The 21,181-nt window shown below is 42.1% G+C and overlaps 1 protein-coding gene and 1 pseudogene across 1 annotated transcript; one reads left to right on the top strand and one right to left on the bottom strand.

Annotated features, from left to right (window-relative positions):
* Positions 1 to 2,712: 2,712 nt before the first annotated feature.
* Positions 2,713 to 21,181, top strand: part of LOC113964933 — a 39,225-nt pseudogene continuing 20,756 nt past the window's right edge.
* On the bottom strand, positions 15,290 to 17,247 carry LOC113964901 (vitelline membrane outer layer protein 1-like; the record flags this gene model as incomplete). Its single annotated transcript, XM_027677693.1, has 3 exons — positions 15,290 to 15,575; positions 16,292 to 16,386; positions 17,029 to 17,247. Coding segments are annotated over 3 exons (600 nt in total), but the record flags the coding sequence as incomplete, so codon positions are not given.

The raw sequence follows: 21,181 nt of genomic DNA, 5'->3' as shown, positions 1-21,181 counted from the left end.
CTGTGTCTTTTCTGTGTCTTCAGCAGCACTTCTACATCCTTTATAAAGCCCAAGATAGGATGCAACATGCCCGTCCCCAAAAGTACCTTCAGTGATTAAAAGAAAAGCAGAATAGCCTAGCTCATGTCTACTTCTAATCCTCTGAATCCTCTGAACCACTCCGAGATCCTCAGTATGGTCTCCCAATGCTGTGCATACAGATCAATCCCGACTTATTTGTTACCCTCTCTTGAGGCGCACAGAAAATGCATTTTTCTCAAAGTGTCTCAGAGGGGGCTGACGCTGGACCCCTGTGTCACCTTTCTCAAGCAACTGCTTCCTAGGCTGTAGTCCCTCATCCCGTGCATCTGGTGTGAAAACTTTGGCCCTACTCAGAGGAGAAGTACTCTAAAGCACCACCACCTCCCTTATGAACCCTCCCTTCATGTTTCCTTCATGAACAACCCAAATGGTGATTGTATGAAAATCCTATCTGCTCCTGTAGCAACTCAGCAGAAGTTTTTCCTTGATGGGACCTTGTGGTAAGAATCCCAGGCCACCCCACCTGCTTGACAGCATCTACATGACATTGCCCACCATGTCCTCCCAAGCCTGCCCCGAGCATCAGCAGCTATCCCAGCCACATGGGCTGACCGTGCTTTTCACCATGTGGCCAGCCTCAAAGACCAGCACAGCACCAGGGAAAATGACTTTTTCCTCGGCATACACAAATTCTCCAGCCCTGAATGGTTGCCCAGCTCTTGCCACTGCTTGATATTGCACCAGCATCATTTGCAGATTTTCTGTTATCAGTGGCTTTAGACTTGCTTTGAGAACACTGGCAAAACCATTGCTGCACGTTGAATGCTGTGCCAATCCACGGAGCATTTCAGTGGATGCAGCCCACACCCTGATGACTCCCCATTCCCTGCTGCCCCTCACAGCGTGCCGGTGAGCCAGCGTTTTGTCTATTTAATGCACACACTTTTCATGAACATTGTTTCACCTTCATGCTGCAGACAGGATACCACAGAGTTCTGAAATCATAGAATCATAGAAAGGTTTGAGTTGGAAGGGACCTTAAAAATCATCTAGTTCCAAACCTCCTGCTATGGACAGGGACACCTTCCACTAGACCAGGTTGCTCAGAGTTCCAGACAACCTGGCCTTGAACTCTTTCAGGGATTTGACATCCACAGCTTCTCTGGGCAACCTGTTGCAGTGGATCACCACCTTCATAGTGAAGAATTTCTTCCTAATATCTAATCTAAACCTATCCTCTTTCAGTTTAAAGCCATTACCCCTTGTCCCATCACTACATGCCTTGTAGAAAGTCCCTCCCCAGCTGTCTTGCGAGATTTTGCTATATTTGTGGAATTAACTTTTTTGAGCCAAATTTTTAATTTAAAACAAGATGAGCACAATTGTTTACTAAGATAAATTAAACAACGAGCTGTTAAAGGACACACATTCCTACATGCTATTACAATCTGTGGACAGGGTAATGGCTGATAAAACACCCACAGCTGAGGAGCAGAGTTATGAGAGAGAGTATTACAGAATGTTTTAGTTGCTCCACATCTTCACATCTGATATGGGGGCTATGCCATCTGACTGATGGCAGGGATTTTCCTGTTGGCCTCAGTGTACAGGGAGGTCTGAGCAGAGCAGATGGCAGAAAAGATGAAGAGTAAAGGTGAAGAGTGGCAGCCCTGTAGCAGGCGGCCCTGCAGCAGGACAGAAGAGGAGCCTCCTCTCAGGCTCTCAGGGCAGAAGTATGGTACATCAGCCACAGCTGTCTGGAAGAGCAGGAGGGGGCTCATACATAGTTGTACACTCAGTGGAGACCAACAGCACATACCGAGTTAATGCAGATCTCCCTCATTATCATTTTTGGTTGGAATGGCAAGAAGAGAAGATGGATCTTCGTTTAAGGTAGAAAGGGATGACAAGTGTAGCATGGAAAAGGACAGTCTGCATACAAATGGCAGGTAAGCGACAGCGCATTTTGCAGAGCTGGGTGTGAAGCATAGTCTATAAAATCCCTGCTTAGTGCTTATCAGGCCCCATCATGTCCAAATCATATATCTCCGTACAATTTGCATTCCTTTGACCTTTTTCCTCCTATGTTACAGGCCTATTTCACATTAGCACCCTTCTACAGAGACACTCAGTAGATACACAGCTCCATCCTCTTTATTATGTCTTCTTGTTGTGACTGTACTGGAGCTTCTTGTCCGGGTGGACACAACATAACCCAAACCCTTCCATCTCTCAGACACCATGTAAAGGGCATGTGGATACAAAAATAGAAATAAAAAGCTGTAGTTTGTTTTCACCTGATACAATAAGCCCAAGTAAAAACCAAAAAGAAATAGGATCTAAAGATGCATATTTCCTGAGAAGAGTTACTAGATCATGCTCTCTGGCTTTTAGTCTGGACAAAATTTCCCAGTCCTCTAAATATAGACCCTTGAAATTACCCCAAAGCTACCAGTGATATAAACTGTGTCTGTGGCAAACATTCAGGAGAAATTGTTGCAATACTTCCCGAGGTATTGTTTAACTGGTAAGCCCGACGGGATCGCTGTTTGCAGGGATTATGCACCATGTGCATTGTCAGTATCTGTCACATGGCTTGCACTATCAGCTAAAACAAAGCAAACCATTTCAACACAGGTCAGGGACTGCTTGCACACTGTGTTTGTACATCCTATTTCATGATCTCCTAGCCCCAGCTGGAAGCTCTCTCTGGGCTGGAAACTTAGATATTTGCTGTTTTTCTTCTGCCGATTTAAACAGCCGGCACTTGCACATTGACAAGGAAACTCACAGATCACAATGTGCTCTGTGGTCAGAGTCACTGATGACAAAGGAATCGGTGTGCAAGGAGACAGCTGTTGCCATCAGGGATCCAATGCACCTCTCCTCAAAGTTCCACTGCAGGGGGGTGAAGGCAACAACCTGACAGAGCCACAACATCAGAGAGATCCTCCTGTAGGTAAGGCCAGTTTTCAGGAGGTTTCTTCTCCTTCCCAGCAACAGCCTGCAGAAAACTTGGAAACTTTTTGCCTTTGCTGTATCTGGGTGAGTACGGATGTATCTTACAGCCCCAGTGCTCCACACAGTGACTAATGGCTGGGCTGTTGCCTCAGTTGGCACACAGCAGTCATCTGGATGACCCAGGGCTTGGAGGGAGAGTAAAGAGGGTGCAGGGTGAGTGAGCACATGGATGGCATATCTCAGCTCCGGTGATGAGTAAATAATTCCTTTCCCGTGAGTGCTTAAAAGGACTTGGAACACACTAAGCAGTACTTCTTTTGAAGATCACCTGGAGATGATTCTCAGGGTCTACGGGAGAAAAATACTGTAGGAAAACTCTGATGAGTTTGACACAGTACTTGATACCCTCATGGTTACTGATAAAATAGCTCTAGGAGTCTCCTTAATAGGTGTCCAGAAAAAGTATCCAGGCTTTAAAGCATTCCCAAACCAAGCCCTAAGCCAAAGCTGGCTCTTGGCTCACAGGCATTCAGCAGACAGGCACATGGTGCCAAATCAAAAGTTGGTCATAAAAGCAACGCTCACTTCAAGCTGCAACATCATGGTAAATAGTCATCTAGGCTGCTGATATGTAGCTCTGAACATCTCTTTCCGAAGATGTTGGACTCCTAGGGGCCTTTGTCCTTTAATCTAAGTAGAAATTGGACTTATTCATGGTTGTCACTGCTACAAAGAAGGAAAATATACATTCTTAGTGCTCTGGAAGTTCTTGATATGTTAGGTGTCCCCCAGTGTCTAGAGGTTTTAAGGAAGCTGAAAAGTGCCACTGGCAGTGGTGGGTCTGTTTTGATATCAGTCATAGGGACAGTGATCTTCCTTTCTAAGGTGGATCAAGATTTTCCCTTGTTGTTCCACTCTTTTCACATCTGAAAATTCTGACCAGCACTCCTCACCAAATCTGCAATGTCTGCAGTCCTGTGTCTTGGGAAAGCTGGTGGCATCCCCTCGCCTCCAGATGAAATTGTCATCCAGCTTTGGCCTTTTGGATCAGCCAAAGGATGAAAACCAACTTGCATTAATAGCTTTTTCTTAGGAGGTAACTCTAGAATTTGGAAGGGATACAGTGGGATTTGCATGTCTCTGGTCTTTAGCAAGGATTTAACTACTGTTTATGGAACTTTACGATGCTTTTTCCTTTCTCTCACATTCCAGGAGGTGGCATGTACTTGCAGTGACACTAGAGAAGCACTTTCTTTCTGCTGAGCTTTTTTTCCTTATTTAATTTGGATATATATCATATACGACAGTGACTCCTCTTATTTAATGCTCTCTAACAGAAATTGGGAGAAATGTTCATAAGAACATGTCTCAGAGAAATGCTTTTCATCAGACATCTCACAAAGCCATTAAAGTCCATGATCGTGGCCTGCATTTACCTGCATTCAGAGGCAATGCTGGCAGGCAGCACCATTCTAAACTGGTGCATCCCTCTCAGTACAGCAGAGAGTCTGGCACTCCGTATCACTGCCAGTTTGATGATGCTCCCACAGCATCAATGCAGTGTTGAAATCAAGGACGCAGCCTCCAGGGCTAATGGGAACAAGACACTTGTCATGTTGTTATATGAAATATACTCTGAAATTAAATTATGTCATTGTATTACCGTTCTTTATTCATCACATGAAGCTTAGTCCTTCAAAGGACAATTACAATGCAGACTGAATATTATAAATACCTATGCAAAAATACCACAGGCTCTCCTTGGGAAGAAGTTAAACTATATTAGCCTGTTCACTCCTGTTTTTCCTGCAGCTTTTACGCCATCATTTCTTCCACTGATTTGCTGGACACCATCAAAGACATTGCCTCACTATCCCCCATTGCCTGTTCATGTTTCTTCTCTACTGACTCTAGGCTATTTGAGGTCAGGATGGTTTCTCACAGTGGGAACACATATAACATATATAACAGCGCTACCTGCAGGTTCCTTACGATACCTGCAGTTCAAAGAGATGTACCCGGGTTAGCTTCTTTTTAGGAAAGTTCAGTGCAAAGGAGCAAAGCCACAGATGCAGGAAGCTTGTTGGAAGTGATAAACATCACTTGAGAAGCTCACACTGTCTCAGATGCACTTCCCTTCAGCTCACCTCCAAAGCTGGGCAAACACTTGGCTCCCCAGCCAATGTCAAGCAGGTGTATTGACTGCTTGAATATTTTGATGTGTCAACAGCTAGTTAGGCTAAAGCAGACTGAAGCTCAGCTAGAGTGCTGCAGAATTAATTTCACCTAACCGTGGCCACATACAACTGACTAGACAAAATTAGACTAAACTAGAATAGAATAGAATAGTTCAATTTGAAGTGACCTACAATGATCATCTACTCCAACTGCAGACGATGCCCAGTCAAAGCCAGGTGTCTAGGTTCCCCTCTCCTTCACTGAGACACTGTTGTCTCCATGAGATGGTTCAGTCCCACTAATCTAGGCAGTGTTTCCTTTACAGGCAGAGCCAGAGCCTGGCTTTCAAGCTCACAGATGCTTCTCAATCTGTTTTAGCTTCAAGACAATGTTTGTGTCCCCTCTCAAGCCCAGGTAACTTCCCTGATGATTGTTGCAGCAACTCAAAGCTGCAGCTCAGCCCTCCGGATGGGCTGGGTGTCATTCCCAGGATGAAAGAGGACAGCTCACCCCTCTCCTCCTCTCCCCATGCAGGAGCACATAAGGGACAGACCTTCTTCCCCCCCCCCTTCTTCTGCCCCAAGGAAAGCATGCAGGAGAGCCAGCAAACTGGGGACGGATATTCCCTCATGGAAGCAAAGAGTCCCCAGAGCAGCTGCCATTCCTCGGGTCTCCACCAGCCAGTCTGGCTTCAGCCCAGCTGGGAAGGCATCGAGTTCACTCACAGGGATGTAATGAGAGCTGACTGTGCCATGCTCCCACGTGAAGTGGAGCTTATGTGGAGTCTGGGAGATTTGTGTCCAGCTCTTGATACCCACCTGACTCTTTGCTGTGGACTAGACCATCTGTTTTGTAGAAGGGACTGCATGCACAGTAAGAACCCCATGTCTGGAGAGCTGCAACCAAGCCGTTATTTCCCATCAACACCCATTGGTCATTCACGGTCAGCAGCTAATTAGCTTTTCAGAAGATTTTTCTCTCTCTCACTGAAATGTATCACCTTACTCCAAGCTGAAAGAACTGCATTTTCCCCTTTAAAGCGAGAATGAACAGGGTTAGGTCATTGATAAATCTCAGATCTATTCCTGTAACAGAATCAGAGGACAAGGACGTTGTCACTGATGGACTATAGATGACATATTCTCTCAGGTATATTCCACCGGAGGGCACTGCTGTTCGGATATCTGTCATTCACAATAAATAATTTTAGCAAACAAATTTAGCCCCAATCTAATAAAGGACCTGCTTCTGTTTAATTTTAAGTGACAGAACTACTCGTGCACCTACATTAAGCCTATGTTCAACTGCTTAACTGAATTGCAGCAGCATTGTATATTTAAATTTCCAAAAAGAAAGAACTTTATACAGTGTTGATTAGATGACTCATTGTAGTTTCATCTGGATTTTGTTTCAGCTTGCTCTGCTCACATTCCTGAACAGAGTAAACAGTAGGCAGGGTTAAACACAGACCTCTAAGACGTCATCCTCCTAGAATCATAGTGTCGTTAAAATTGAAAAAGACCTCCAAGGTCATCAAGTCCAACCTTTGACAAAACACCACCATGCCAATTAAACCACAGCACTAAGTGCTATGTCCAGTTGTTTCTTGAACACCTCCAGGGCTGTTGATTTCACCACCTCCCTGAGCAGCCCTTTCCATTGCCTAACCACCCCTTCAGTGAAAAAATTCTCCCTGATGTCCAACTAAATCTCCCCTGGTGCAGATTGAGGCCATTTCCTCCTGTCCTGTCCCTTGTTGCCTGGGAAAAAAGATTGGTCCCCACCTGGCTATAACCTCCTTTCAGATAGTTGTAGAGGCAAATAAGGTCCCCCCTGAACCTCGTTTTCTCCAGGCTAAACAACCCCAGCTCCCTCAGATACTACTCCTCACCCTTCTGAGCTCCATTGCCCTTCTCTGGACATACTCCAGCACTTCACTGTCTTTCTGGTAGTGAGGAGCCCAAAACTGAATGCAGGATTTGAGGTGTGGTCTCACCAGTGGCAAGTACAGGGGGATGATCACTGCCCTGGTCCTGGTGGCCACACTATTTTTTATACAGACCAGGATTCTTGGCCACCTGAACACACTGTTGGCTCATGTTCAGCACATTCCTTGGTTTGAAAGCATAAACCCAGAGAGATGATATTCCCTCAGCACCAACACAACATCTTGACCACTGGATGACATATCAGGCATCACATTGCACAGCCTGATCCGTTTTCTAAAATCCCTTATTCTTATAGACAGTACTTAGATTTTATTTTTTTTCCATTATTTTATGTTGTAGACTTTCCTTATTTTTAAACCAGGTTTTACCCATAGGATGGGATTTGCCTGAGCAAGGAAAGTTGCTGCATACTTCTTGCTACAGGCAGCATCAAGCCCAACATTTCTTGGCCTTACATATTTGCAGACCATCTGTGGAAACTCAGTTGGTCATGAACCCTGCATTTGAAGCCTCGTGACAGATTAGTTACTGAATATGCAGTGACTCAATGAAAAACATACAGAACCACAAGGAGAATGGGAAGACTTCATGGTAAATGGCTCAGGATCTCAATGTTCACTCAAACTGCCTTGTTAAAGCATCCAGCAAATCTTACACTAAATATTAATTCAAATGTCTTTAGTGGATTTGTGCTCTAATGATGAGAAAAAAATGATTCTGTGTGCTGTATTAGCAATGTCAGGAAAAATTATAAAGGAAATTTCTTTAACTTTGTAGTGTCATAAAGCAGGAGACAGTAAAACTAACTGGGGAGACAGAGAGGTAGCAAAAAGTTTATAGAGGACCTCTCTAAGTATCATAGAGATTAAAAATTATTTGGAGAGTACAAAGTCAATAAAAAACTTGAACATTTTTGGTTTTCTTTTGTCTATTCAGTTGACATGAAACCAGCACAACTGAGCACTGAAAGAGCAAAACATACAGCCCACAAACAGCCACAAAACTCTCTTTTATATTATCTAAGTCTATAACACTAAAAAAAAAATAGAAAAAAAGAAAAAAGATAAAGACAAAAAAAGAAGGAGAAAGAGAAAAAAAATTAAAGATGGCTGGGAAAACTCACCCAAGGAGCCAAGTAGGAGCTAATAGTTAGGGCCCAGTCATCAAGATTATTTCCTCCCTTTCTTTTAGTTGAAAGCATTAAAATGCCTGTAAAATATTAAAGAATTAGTATAGATCAGCCCCATTTTTGTTATAAAAAACTATCAAGGAATATTTTAAGCCATGACCTAGAAAAGTGAATGGGTTCCTAAACTGCTAAGAGAAATGGGGTGAAATTACCAAAGAGGACACTGTAAACGGGCTGTTAGGGGAAATTCTTCTGCCTAGAAAATCCCTGTTACATGCTCGTAGTCCCAGCCATTAAGAGGAACATTTAAAACTCGACACAAAGAACACTAGAAAATGCACAACTGGAAACACTATAGGCCTGGGGGAAGAGATCATCAGCATAATTGTTGTTTCCATTCCCGTGAGTTTTGCCGACATGCTTTGGGAAGACAATTAAGGTCTTTCGCATCTATAACTCACACAGTTCTGTAAGGTTGCACTAGAACTTTTTAAAACTTAACTTTCAGTGAAATGGGATTCCAGAAAATGTCTGAATGTTGCAAGGCAATTCTGCCATGTGTGATTTAAACTTATTTTACCCCATGTAAGAAATTTGACTGGGTGACAACTGTGCCATTCTTTTTGTCAGCATAAAAAATGATTTGACTATTCACTGTGTATTTTTCAGGTCTGTGAAACCTTTGGGATTATGCTGGAGAAAAGATTTAGTTATGTTTCTATGGAAACCATAACACTTATATAAAAGCCTGTTTAACAAGCAAGAGTGTGACACTGTATCTCATTCAAGGTGAGCCACCTCTGAGATAACTCATTGATAAACTTCCAACTGGGTTTTTAAAGTCTGGGAGGACACCAGTGGATTTCTTACACCTCTAATGGGAGTGAGACTCAGCAGGTTCTGCTGGATAACTACTTAGCAGGGTAGCCTGGGTGTTATAATCTCACATGGAAAGTTACAGTCATTTGACTAGACTTGAAAGGAAATTTTTCATCAGGTAGATTATACAGTAATGATTCCTAAATTTTTGTTTTTCTAACTTATCCCCTACTTTATACATTTGTAACTTCGACTCCAGTGCGACCCAGAGGAGAAACCTTGTTATGTTTTTTCCATAAAACAACAAAGTGTTCTAAAGTGTTTGCTTGTAAACACCTAGAATAGAAGTTATATTTTCTTCACTTAGTTACTACTTTTTCTGAGATGAAAGTCTCTTTTAAAATTAAAAGAGCTTTGTCCTCTTCACACTGCTCTTCCCAGTAAGCACACAGAAGTTTCTGTTGCAAAGCACAAACACTGTAGCTAGCAGGAGTCAGAATTTATTTTTTTATTTTCTCCTCAGAAAAGATATTCAAATAAACTTTTAGAATCTATTTCAGGTTTTCCCTTTAACAGCCATTCTAGCCATGTTGAGGATGCTATGGCAATAAACCAGAAATAATAAAGCTGGTCTTATTTGATAAGCGGCAAAAGCTGAGATGGAAAGTTGTTTTCTAAATTACTTCTGGTTACTTCAACATAAAAATTCCACTAACATGAAAAAAAATTACCGGAGCAGGGATTGAAGGGCATTCTAGGCACAACATCGGATTGGGGGATTGATTTTTTAATCTGCTCCTACTACTTGAAAAAGTGCAATGCGTTAAATTATTTTTGATTGCATGGAGATACATTGTTTTTCAGGGTATAATTGGCCCTTTCTGGATTTAAACGAAGCAAGTTCTGTACATTTTTGTCCATGAACTTCTAAGTCATTCACAAATAGCTGTAGAATGCTCCCCCTGAAAAAGAGAGCAGCAGCAACACAAAGGGGCTATCTCAGACCTGTTGAGAGCCTGATCCTGAAAAGACTCGAGCAGTAACCTAATTTCTCATGCTGTCATGGTACCTCTGAAAACATCCTTTTCCACAGACTAAGTTAATAAACTCATGCATGTGTTCTTGCAGTACCTTCACTTTTTTCTTTGCTACACAGGCTCTAAAGATGCCATTGATGTACATTTTGATAGTTTATGTTCATTAAGAAGTGCACCAAACTACCACTACCCCACCACTGCTGTTGAAGTGGTTTTGAGTGATCAAAAAGGAATAGTTGTTACTCTTGGCTGCAGAGGCCCAGTTGCTGGTGCAGTCAAATGTCACCCAGCTACGTGACCTGTTGCAGAAGACATCAAGATATACAGAGTCAGTCTGTGTTGTAAGGGGTTATGAGGTGACTGACGTCTTCCAAGTTTTGTTCTGGTAGGATATGGAAAGCTAAGGAAAAATGCACCAAAACCAAAATTCCCTAAAAAGGATTCCAAGAGAAATATGGTTTCTATACATGTGGTGTTGCCATCTTTCTATTAATTGTGCTTCTGAATTGCCCAACAGCTCATTCATTTCCCCCAGCTTTCACTGAGACTGGGAGGTAGTTTCTACCTCATTCCTGCTAGGACAACAGTTTCCAACATTATTTGCAGGAGCTTGGATTGCCTTGGGTAAGCTCCCTTTCTACAGAGAAGAAGACAAAGCAGGCAGGTACAAACCATGCAACAAATTCTCATGCAAAAAGTTAGTATTCAAACACAATACCATAGGTATTCAGTCCTGTGGGACAAAGGCACGTCCACAGGTTCAGTGTTGTGAGGGAGAATGGAAGCCAGAATTCAATCCTTCATTAATCACCTCTCCCAAGCCCTGTTGTTTTTCTGTTCATGACCCATGGGTTAATGTTCTCTACTGCTCACGTTCTGTTCAAGATTTCCAAATAATTAGACTCAGAAAATTCTAGAATGGATGTTTTCAGTTGTTTCCTCACTGGCAATCACACTAATTAATTAGGGCTGGCTTCATAGGGTTGCAGCACTTGCTAACTATGACACTGAGCATGAGCTGCATGGTGCAAATCTTCTTCATGTATAGTATTGAAAATTGTATGTATCTAAGGCATCTTCAGATGTTTTCTCTGCATCTCGCAAAAACTAATAACTTAAGCTTCAGAACACCTGTGAGGGATGGGATATCTATTTTCCTTGCAGCAGGAACAATGCAGCCATAAAGGTTAAGATTTCTAAGGTCAGCTTTCTAGAAGCAGACTCAAAGTTAGGTTCACTGGAGCACCACTAACAGCATGTCTGTTCTGGGTCTGATTCAGAGTTATTCAATAGGATTGGCTTTAAAAAATCACTTCTGGAAAGCTCCAGACTTGCTGCTTCTGCCAGCCTCCCTGGGAGCTGTGCAACATATGCATAGGTTGGTGGAAAACTCCTCTTTGCCTTCGCCAAGCCTACTCATACTTCAGATCCAAAATTGCCACATTAACAGTAGATTCAGGGATAATTCTTGCTTGGTCCTTGGTCTTGCCACTAGTCCCATTAATGTTGCATAGGAGCTGTATGTTTGTTTCTTTGGCAACCTGTTCCTGACTCCTAGATGTGCCAGAGATGCACAGTGGCTTTTTGAAGTGATGAAGATGTAGCTACTGACAGATTCCAGCTACAGCACACTTTGGTAATATTTTTATACCTTTATTTCTGTTGAAAAATTCTGATTCCTCCAATCTGAATGAAACAAGTGGCTGACACCTGCTTTCAGGTCCCACCCCATCTTTTCTGTGTATGACTCCTGTTTTGCGAGTGGACTATTCAGTGGAGACCAATCTGGAAATTTTTCATCAATATTCAGATGACAAAAGCATGCCCATTTGATTTTGAAGTTGCTGATTAGTACAGAAGAAAGTACGTTAAGAGGAGGTGGTATTCTGCCTTCCAAACATTTCTTGGAACAGTTCTCATTTGGAGTGTTCATTCACACACTGGTAGGAAGCTATGTTACACCTGGTACTACACAGAAGCATAAAAGCTCAGTTTTGCTGGTGCTGTGAATAATTCTCCCTAAGTGAAACCTCAAAATTTAACTGAGTCATTCATTTGCAGAGAAGTATCAGATGTTCAGAGTCTTCCAACCTGGCCTACCCTCTGGAGAAGAAATGTGTAATACGAAGTTCAAGTTTTTCAATTGTCTGCATATACACACACATACACACACATAAGAAAGCAGGCACTGCTTCTTGAACAAATCACTCAAAAGAAAATAATTCCTTCTTTTAAGCACTTTAGCTCAGTGATAATGATCATTCCAAGAATTAGCTCCACCTGGAGAATTGAGAAACTAACAGACTTCTTTTTCCACACATAACTGGCTCCACGCACAACTTAGATTCACACAGCATATCTTTCCAAGAGATACAACTTACTCACACAGTGAGAAATAAAAGCACTTGAAATGTCATGTTGCCACATTTGCTGGTGATGTGATCATAGAGTATTGTAGTATAAAATAATTGATGGGTTTTGTCCTACATATTCTGGAGGAAGGTGACCAGTAGTTGGCCCTCCGAGACTTCTGTGGAGTGCGTGCAGCTACCTGCCTCTGCCTGGGCAAAGGGATTCCCCAGGTTTTGGAAGATAATGCAGATAAATCATGTCACCATGATTCCTGTTCACTTTCATCAAATGAAGCCTGTTTTGTTTACATCAGTACAGCTATTTTTTTTCTCTGTCCTCAAATATCATTTCACTAATTATACTGAATGTCAGTTTGCAAGATGAAATGATTCCTATTTCATAAGAAAATGGAAGCCAAGCAACTAGATTCAAATTAAGATATCTCCATGTGTGGAGTTTGAAAAGGGTCATTTTGGAAAGTAAGTTTCTGTGTGGTCACTGTTAACCCCAGCTAACTCCAATAGCATCAGAATTTAGATTTAATTCAGTTTAGTTCAACTTGTTAGAAAAAGGTTCCGATTTTTTTCTTTTATTCTGTTGGGCGGGGTGTTTTGGTATTGTTGGGTTTTTTGTTGGGGTTTTGTTTTTTGTGGTTTGGGGTTTTTTTGTTGTTGGCTTTTTTCCTTGCAACTAAATGCTAGAGCTGAGGGATTTGAGGGATTTCTATGTTTACAGACAGATGGATATATGACAAATAAGGGTTTTTCCAGAAACTTCAAAATTGAGATAGAAGTTACAAAATGCTCCCTTGAAGTTAATAATCCCTTGTATTTCAAGTGCTGACTGTGTTGGTTTTACAGAATAAGCTTTACTTTGATAAAGCAGTTGCACACTTAAAATGTCTGCAGTCAAGAGGAGGACAGAAAGCAGTTAAAGGATCACTTAGTAATATCAAATTATAAAAAACCAACTTAAAATGTTAAGAAATAAATCAGATCCTGAGATGAAACAAATCAGACCTGTGGAAAGTTGCAGCAGAAGGTCTGACTGGAAAATTTCATATTAATTTTTTTTAAATAAAATCATTCAAATCCAGAAATCTTTCTAAGATATATTCTTGCACTACTGAGGCTTTGGTAAGTGCTTCACTTGAAGTAGCTTTGGATAATGTCATTAGAGATGCATCAGTTTATCCCAGCTGTGCTTCAAGAGGCAAAAGACAGGAAGCAATACCCTGTGCAGTACAGATAGAGCCAAGAGAAATGTTTTATTCTCCACTTGGTTGCAGTAGATGCAATCAGTCCTGAGTTCCATATGGTTGGCTTCCCCACTCATCACCTGCCACTAAGAAAATTCCTGTGAGGTCAAGATGGGGACTGGAAGGCAAAATGACACAAGCATCACGAGAAACTACTGTGTGCTCCAAGGGCCAGCATTGGACAACATTACCAAGCACCAAACATCCAATGATTGCTGTTGGCTTTGCCAATAAAATTCCTACTCATCACTTCCCTGATGCAGAGAAACCTTTTATTGCAGCAAGAATTAGCTATGGATCACTGCCACCAGAGACAGTATACAGGATAGAGAGAGCAGTGATCTACTCAAAAGCAAACCCCTGATATTTTTATCAAAACCCTTTTAACCAAAGTATTTATCAAATTTGTTCTTGCTTTGCCTGTTATATAGTATTTCTTGTAAAAGAAAATACAGTTATTATTTGAGTACTTTTTGAGGTAAACAACAGGAAGAAAAACTTACATGGATTAAGAGACAGAGTGGTGATGGCTGCTATGTACGAGCTAAGGAGAGAGAGGATGTGAACTGACAGAAGGAACATCCACCATCAGCTCTGTGCTGTTCCACATGGCTCAGACATCAATGTACAGTAATGATCTCCAGGCACGATTTTTTCCCCAAATGAAGAGTACATTCTTTATATCTAGCACATCAGGACAAGGTAATAATTTCCAGCTTACCCAGCAAATTGGAGCATAAATAAAATGGATTAATGACATAGAGTTTATTTTTGATTTGGATTCTCCCCATTCTATTTAGAACATGATGCCCAGAGGCAACAAACAAAAAACACCCAAGTCCCATGAAAATGGTTTACTCTAACAGCTAGGTGGGCCAGCAGAGCACACTCCCTTTGGGGAGATACAGCCCACCCAGGGGATACAGTACCACACTTAGATGAATGCACAGTGTAAACACACTTTCTAGCTGAAAGTGTTTCCGAAGGCAGGAACTCAGGTATGAGCTAACAGATTCCTTGTAAAAAACATGTACAAATCTTGAGAAAATTAAAGCTCAGACAATGACAGCAAACATTTGATGCTTCTCATGAGCCCACTCAAAATTGTGTTTTGACCCATTTAGCTCTCACTGGTCATTTTCACTTTGGTCAGAAACCTCAAATAGACTCAAACTAATACAAATTCTTCCCTGTTTGTCATATCAACAGAGCAAATATTATTTCAAATAAGGGAAAAATGGGCAGAGCAAACCTCAAACAAATTTGCCAGTTAGAAAAAAAAAGAAGAAATCTGTCAGCTCTGAGCAATTGTCAGAGATTGGGCATTTTCACAGCAACATACCAGCAGTACACGATGCAATGATTCTTGTGAACACCATATACTTTTGTAACTATGACCAGCCACGCTAATATAGCAGTAGCTGTAAAAGACATTATTATCTAAGACATGGGCCAGTATGGCAAGATGCAAGCAGTCAAAACATCACACACGTGTCCCAGTACGAAGTTAGAGCAAAGCTTTACTGATACTTCATTTGCTGTGGGATATGCAATGTGTAGGCAGTGATGAACATGGAGTAAGTGCTCATTTGCAGCAGAAGAACTTCACATTGTTGAGTGCTGTATCATCCTTAAGCCCCTGTGGTGGCTCTACCTTGGTCTGGAGACAGCATATCTTGCAGCTTGTGCTCCATGGGCCAAAGCTTCCCCACGACAGTCCATCACCTACTAGCACAGTTTCATCTGAGCATCTGAACTGAATGTTGTTGGCTTCTGTGTCATCACCTCCTCCTTGGGACTTCTCTGTTCTCAGTGAAAAGGAGGTCAAGTAGCCTCCAGGGCAAACTTGGAAGATGGTCCAGGTACCCCACCTGACAAAAAGCAAATGAAAGAACGTATGGACTCTGCAAACTGCTGAAAAGGGCTCCTTCTCCTTGTCACGCTACTCTGAAGCTTAACAATTCCTTGCTCTCAGCCATGACCAACACAGCATCCTGCTGCCGTCTGGGGCCCTTATTTTCTCCTTTTTTTTTTCCTTGTCTTCCAAGAGTGTATTTTTTTCTTCATTGATATCTCATCAGAAAAACACCAGGATAGTTACAGTTCTGGTGGAAACTTCAAGGGCAGCCTGAGCACATGTTTTATGATGCATCCCTGACACATGTAACAAGTACACACCAGATACCAGGCAGGGCAGACACTCTGCTGTCCAGAGTGCAGTACTGTTCCCTGCAGGAGGGCCACCCAAGCAGTTTCAAAATGTGTGGTTAGAAACCCCTTTTCTCACGTTTGCCCCATATGCTGCAGATTTCCAAAGAAATACTCCATGCCTGGGACCGTATTTCAGGTGTTTACAGTGCTCTGCAGGAATTTCAAGAGCAAACAAAAAGCAGTAATGTGAGGTAACTGTGTTTAATTACCATAAAAATTAATGAACACAAGCCCCAACCACCTGTTTTAATTCACTATGTTACAGCACTGTACATACAAAGCAAGTCAGAGACGAGACTCCTGTAAATGGTAACACCCATGGGTGTTTGGTGAGCTGGTGCATGACAAACAGGAGAGAAAACACAGTGTTACTTACTCCCCCACCAAAGACTCAATTATTGAGTCATCTTGACAATGCAGGCGTATGCCATTCAGAGCGGTGTCATCTCTTCCAAGCTGGGCAGGCTCCACCTGCAATAGAAGTCACACAGAGGCAGAGAAAAAGGTAAGAGGGAGAAGAGCCAGGAAAAGTCCTTGACATGCCTGTCATAAACAGTCCCCACTCCTTCCTGTAATGAGAAAGAGAAAATATTTTGGGAAGCACACGGAAAAGATGCCTGTTACTGGAAACCTACATAACCCTTGTAAGATGCTCTTTGTGTTTTCTATTTCTGACCCAACGGGTAAGGTAGAGTCTCAGAGTTCCAGGAGAGACACTGGTGGAGGATGTCTCTTTCCCTGAATCCAGCAGCAGATTTTAGCACTGATGTGACTTCTCTCAGCAACATCTGCCACATGCAGACTATACAACTGCCAGCAAACCTCTATCCTATCTGACAGCAAAAGAACTCTGGCAGTAGCTCTGTTTTTGCTGTATCTAATGGGAGAACTCTTGGCCTAAGAAGAAAAAAAATTGTATTTTTCTTTTCTGGTGTACCTACATTGGCAATATATTCCAGAAGACTCATAGTTTTATGTACATATTGCCATACTCAAGAAGAAGAAAAACTCTGCAGAAAGTCCTTAGACTCTGGAGAAGACTGTACTGGGAGGTGGAGAGCTTTAGACCAGGGTGCAGGAAGAGGAGATGGTAGGAAACGGAGAGAATTTTACCTTCAGTGCAAATCCATTGGCATAGCTATAGCGGCAAAACTGCCGACTGCCCCACTTGCCCCAGTAGCCTCCATTGGGCACGGCAAGCACAGAGGTGTATTCACGTTCCCCTGTGCCTGGGGTGCAGAGGAGGAGCAGGGTGAATGTAGCAGGCATAGGGAACTTCATCTCTTGTGCTCTGCATCTGCTGAAGGAGAGCTGGTATATGGACAGGGGAATTTATACCTACCAAGGCAGCTTGCTTTTCCCCACCAGCCCATTGACAAACACCATCAGAACAATAGTTACTACCCAGGCAGTGACACAGCACTTGCTGACCTACTCACAGTGCCCATGAGGAGCTCCTCTGGGAGTTCAACAGCCAACAAGCAGCAGATGCTGGGACCATAGGGGTATCCACCATCACTGAAGGGCTATATGAATATCTATGTGCTCCTTGCTGTGCTCATGGTAGAAGCTTAATATTGATTTCTGCTGCTGGCTATGCAGATATTTGGCCATGGGGATGTTTGCCTTCTGAGAGTAACTGTCATAATCATTTTACCTATTGCTGGATGTCTGGAAAGGTGGGTCAAACTACATGAAGAAACACAAGGGACCTGATCTGAAACAAAGGATAAGTAAACTCAAGCCTTGTGTTTCCCAGCACCTTCTGTTGAATAGGATTCCTGGTGAGCTCAACAAATGTGTCAGTAATTTATAGTTTAAATGTCCTTTTTCTTCAGCTGTCATTTTAGCTCAATAAAAAACTGTATACTTTGCTTTGCAACAAGCTTAATTGAAGTCAGACATGCTGGGATGCCCACAGTGATTCTCAAGGATGCCATTGGGAGGCATGGAAGGAAGGTTTTCCAGAAAGGTGATACTGAACCTCAGGGCACAGTCTTAGAGGAAGTCACAACACAAGGAGAGGTGAATTTGGACCACTGGAGTTGAGACTCTCTTAACATAGAGTTAACCAATGCTCCCCAGGGCCTTTGGTCAGACTTGCAGCATCTGACAGAAGCTGTTTCTTTGTTCAATAGGCAAAGAGGAAAATATATTTTAGAGAAGTATCTTGAGCCTCAGGATTTTATAGCAAGGAGTGGTGCCAAACTTGGAACTATCAGAAGGTAAAGAATTTCCTTCTTTTAACTTTCTCTTCCAACATCTGCTCTGCTCCCTCTGTTTCTTCCCCATTAAGAGGTGATGATGCTTTTCCCACCCTCGACTTCCTTATTCTTGTCAGTGCTTTGTACAGGTATGTACAACATCCGCAAATTGAGATGATGGGAAGTTGGATGAGCCTTTGGTGGAAGGCACCAAAAGAGTGCAGCATGTGATGGAAGCACAGCCTGCTTTCCTTTTTAAAGCAGAAGTTTAATTTTACTTTTCCAAAGGGGTGTCAAAATCCAGAGGAGACGTTTTCCCTCACAAGGACTGTGCAATCACATCTGTCAAACCAGGTGTGTTTGCTCAGACAGGGTCACAGCGTGGTAGCCAGGGACACTTAGACCTGCCCTTGGCTGCACATGAATGAAAAGTAGCAGGAGTCAGAAAAAAAAAAGGCTGGGTCCTGGTTAAGAGTGCAAAAGAAGATCCCCACATTAATTTCTCCTTTGCTAGCCCAAAACAGTCACCCTTGGCCACTTCACCTCTGGTAGCAGTGACATAGATGTGCAGCCTGGCAGGACCCACCATCCCTCAGACTCTGTTCAAGTCATGAGATTCCTGTCTTTTCCCAGCCCCAGAGGTAGGATCCCAAAGCACAGTGAGCCCACAGTGTACAGGGGAGGTGGATGAGGCCAGAGAGTGATGAGGCCACTTTCAGGGATTTGGCCCTAAGAAGTGACTCTCATGCACACTTCAGAGGCCCATAAGAAAACTCAAGCCTAGGACAAGAACTGTCACTCTTGGACTTGGGAAGTATCATTTTTTCCATTTGCAACAAAACAACCTGGTGACCTGGGGTGCCAAATGTGAGCTGCCTTGGATTTGATTTCACAGTACATGGCTTAGATATAGCACTTAATAAGTACAAAGCAGAGCAGATATTGATTTTTACTACCATGTAATGATGCCAATTTTGCTTGGATGCCTCAAGAATTTTCCTAAGATCAGCTTACGTAAACTATCAAAATCAAAAAACTCTACAATGGTAAGATCCTGATTTCTTACTGACATGTGCCCTGCTTTCTCACTCCCTCTCCTGTATTTTAATATCCTTGAAAATGTCAGAATAGTTTTAAAGAAAACTGGAAATCTGATTAATTTGATTAATAAAACATGACTATAGTAAAATGATGATGATACAGAGTGTTTCATCCTTTCATTATTCATACAGTTTAATACAATTATTTTTGCAGGCAGAGGAGCATAAAATTATGCCACTATTTTTCAGCTTTTATATATACCTCCAAATTTTTAAATAATAAATATAATACTAAGCAGTATATTGACTTTATAAAATTATTATTTTGATGCTATAACACATTTACAATCTATATGGAACATGGAAAATAAATTTATGTCTATAACACATAAAAACATGTACTATACACAATTTGCTTATTTTATGATGTTATTGAAAAAAAATTACATTAGCAGCTTTTGAAAATTTATTAATTTCTTATTTTTATCCTTGAAAATACCACACCTAGGAATACAAGCTTCATTTGGCACTGTTGTGTGTTGTCTTTCTCATATTCTCAGTTTCTTGTATTCATGTATACCTTCTGCTTCCCAAAGGAGAGTGATCATTTGAGACATTGGACTGCCCAACCATTTCCTAGAGCTTGGGGAAAGCATGGAATAGACTGTGAAGACATGCAAGATCACACCTGCTTCAATTTTCTCTCTCCCTTTTCAGTCTTCATGGCTCATGTACCTCCACCTTGCTCCTGATGGTCTGTCAGGAGGTGTGTGTGTGGAGATCCTGATTATTTCAGCATGGTACTCTTTATCTGTGTTCAGAAGAAGGTCATGTACTAGGGCAATTTCTGGTTTTTATTTCCTTAGTATTGTAAGGATTGGGCACTTTTAAAACCTAGTAAGCAATATTATTTTTTGTGGTGGACAGAGAAAATCAGCTCCTATCACCTTTTCTACTATGTGTTTTGTAGAATATTCTGCACAAGATTAAATATAGTAATCTAGGAAAAGTTTGAATTTTTATCAACAAAACACAGAAGTAGAAATAAGCACTGCCTGGTACAAAAGAAACATGGACATGCTGGAGAGAGTCCAATGAAGGGTAAAAACATAATTAAGACACTGGAACACCTCCTCTATGAGGAAAGCCCAAGACAACTGAGACTGTCAGCCTGGAGAAAAGAAGACTCAGATGGGATCTTATCAATATCTATAAATACCTGAAGTGAGGACAGAGTCAGGCTCTTTCAGTGGTGCCCAGTGACAGGACCAGGGGCAAAGGATAAAAACTGAAACACAGGAGGTTCCCTCTGAACATCAGGAAAAAGTTTTTTGTAGTGAGAATGACTGAGCACTGACACAGGTTGTTCAGGGAGGTTGTGGAGTCTCTGACCTTGGAGAAATTCAAAAGCAATCTCAACAAGGTCCTGGGCAACCAGCTCTAGGTGGCCCTGCTCAAGGAGGTGGCTGGACCTGATGACCGCTCTTCAACCTCAGCCATTCTGTGACTCTGTGGTTCTGTGAACTGGAAGAGAGAAGTCAACAGAAACAAGGCATGATAAATGCTCATGATGATAATCTCAGTGATGTATTTTGAGTGAGCTGTAGGAAGGGTTGAAGGCAATAAGTGCCCAGGAACTCAGAAGAGGAGTGGAGGTAAACAGCATCCATCAAAGTAAGTAAGTACAGAGGGATGGTTTTGGCTGAATGACTGTGTATTTCTGTGTGCTCTAGGCCATTTTATACTCCTCCCACACTGTTACCAAGATACTAGTTGCCACCCATCAGCTCTCAGTAGCCATGTTCCTGAGCAGCTCTAATGTCAAACTGACCATTACAATTAGGTATAAACCAGCTGTAAATCACACAGCCTGGCTTTGTCAAACCTTCCTCACCTGCAGCTTGGGATGTAGATAAGATGCTCCACAGCTAACTGCATGCTGCAGAAGAACACACTACCTCATGGAAACAGTATATCAGCAAACCCAGAAATCACACCTATTGCCAAAGAAATATGAAAGGG

Source organism: Neopelma chrysocephalum, unplaced genomic scaffold (genome assembly GCF_003984885.1).
Source record: "Neopelma chrysocephalum unplaced genomic scaffold, ASM398488v2 Primary Assembly neopelma1_43, whole genome shotgun sequence".
NCBI lineage: Eukaryota > Metazoa > Chordata > Aves > Passeriformes > Pipridae > Neopelma > Neopelma chrysocephalum.
Note: the sequence above shows the minus strand (reverse complement) of the source record. Positions and strands in the feature narration are given on the sequence as shown.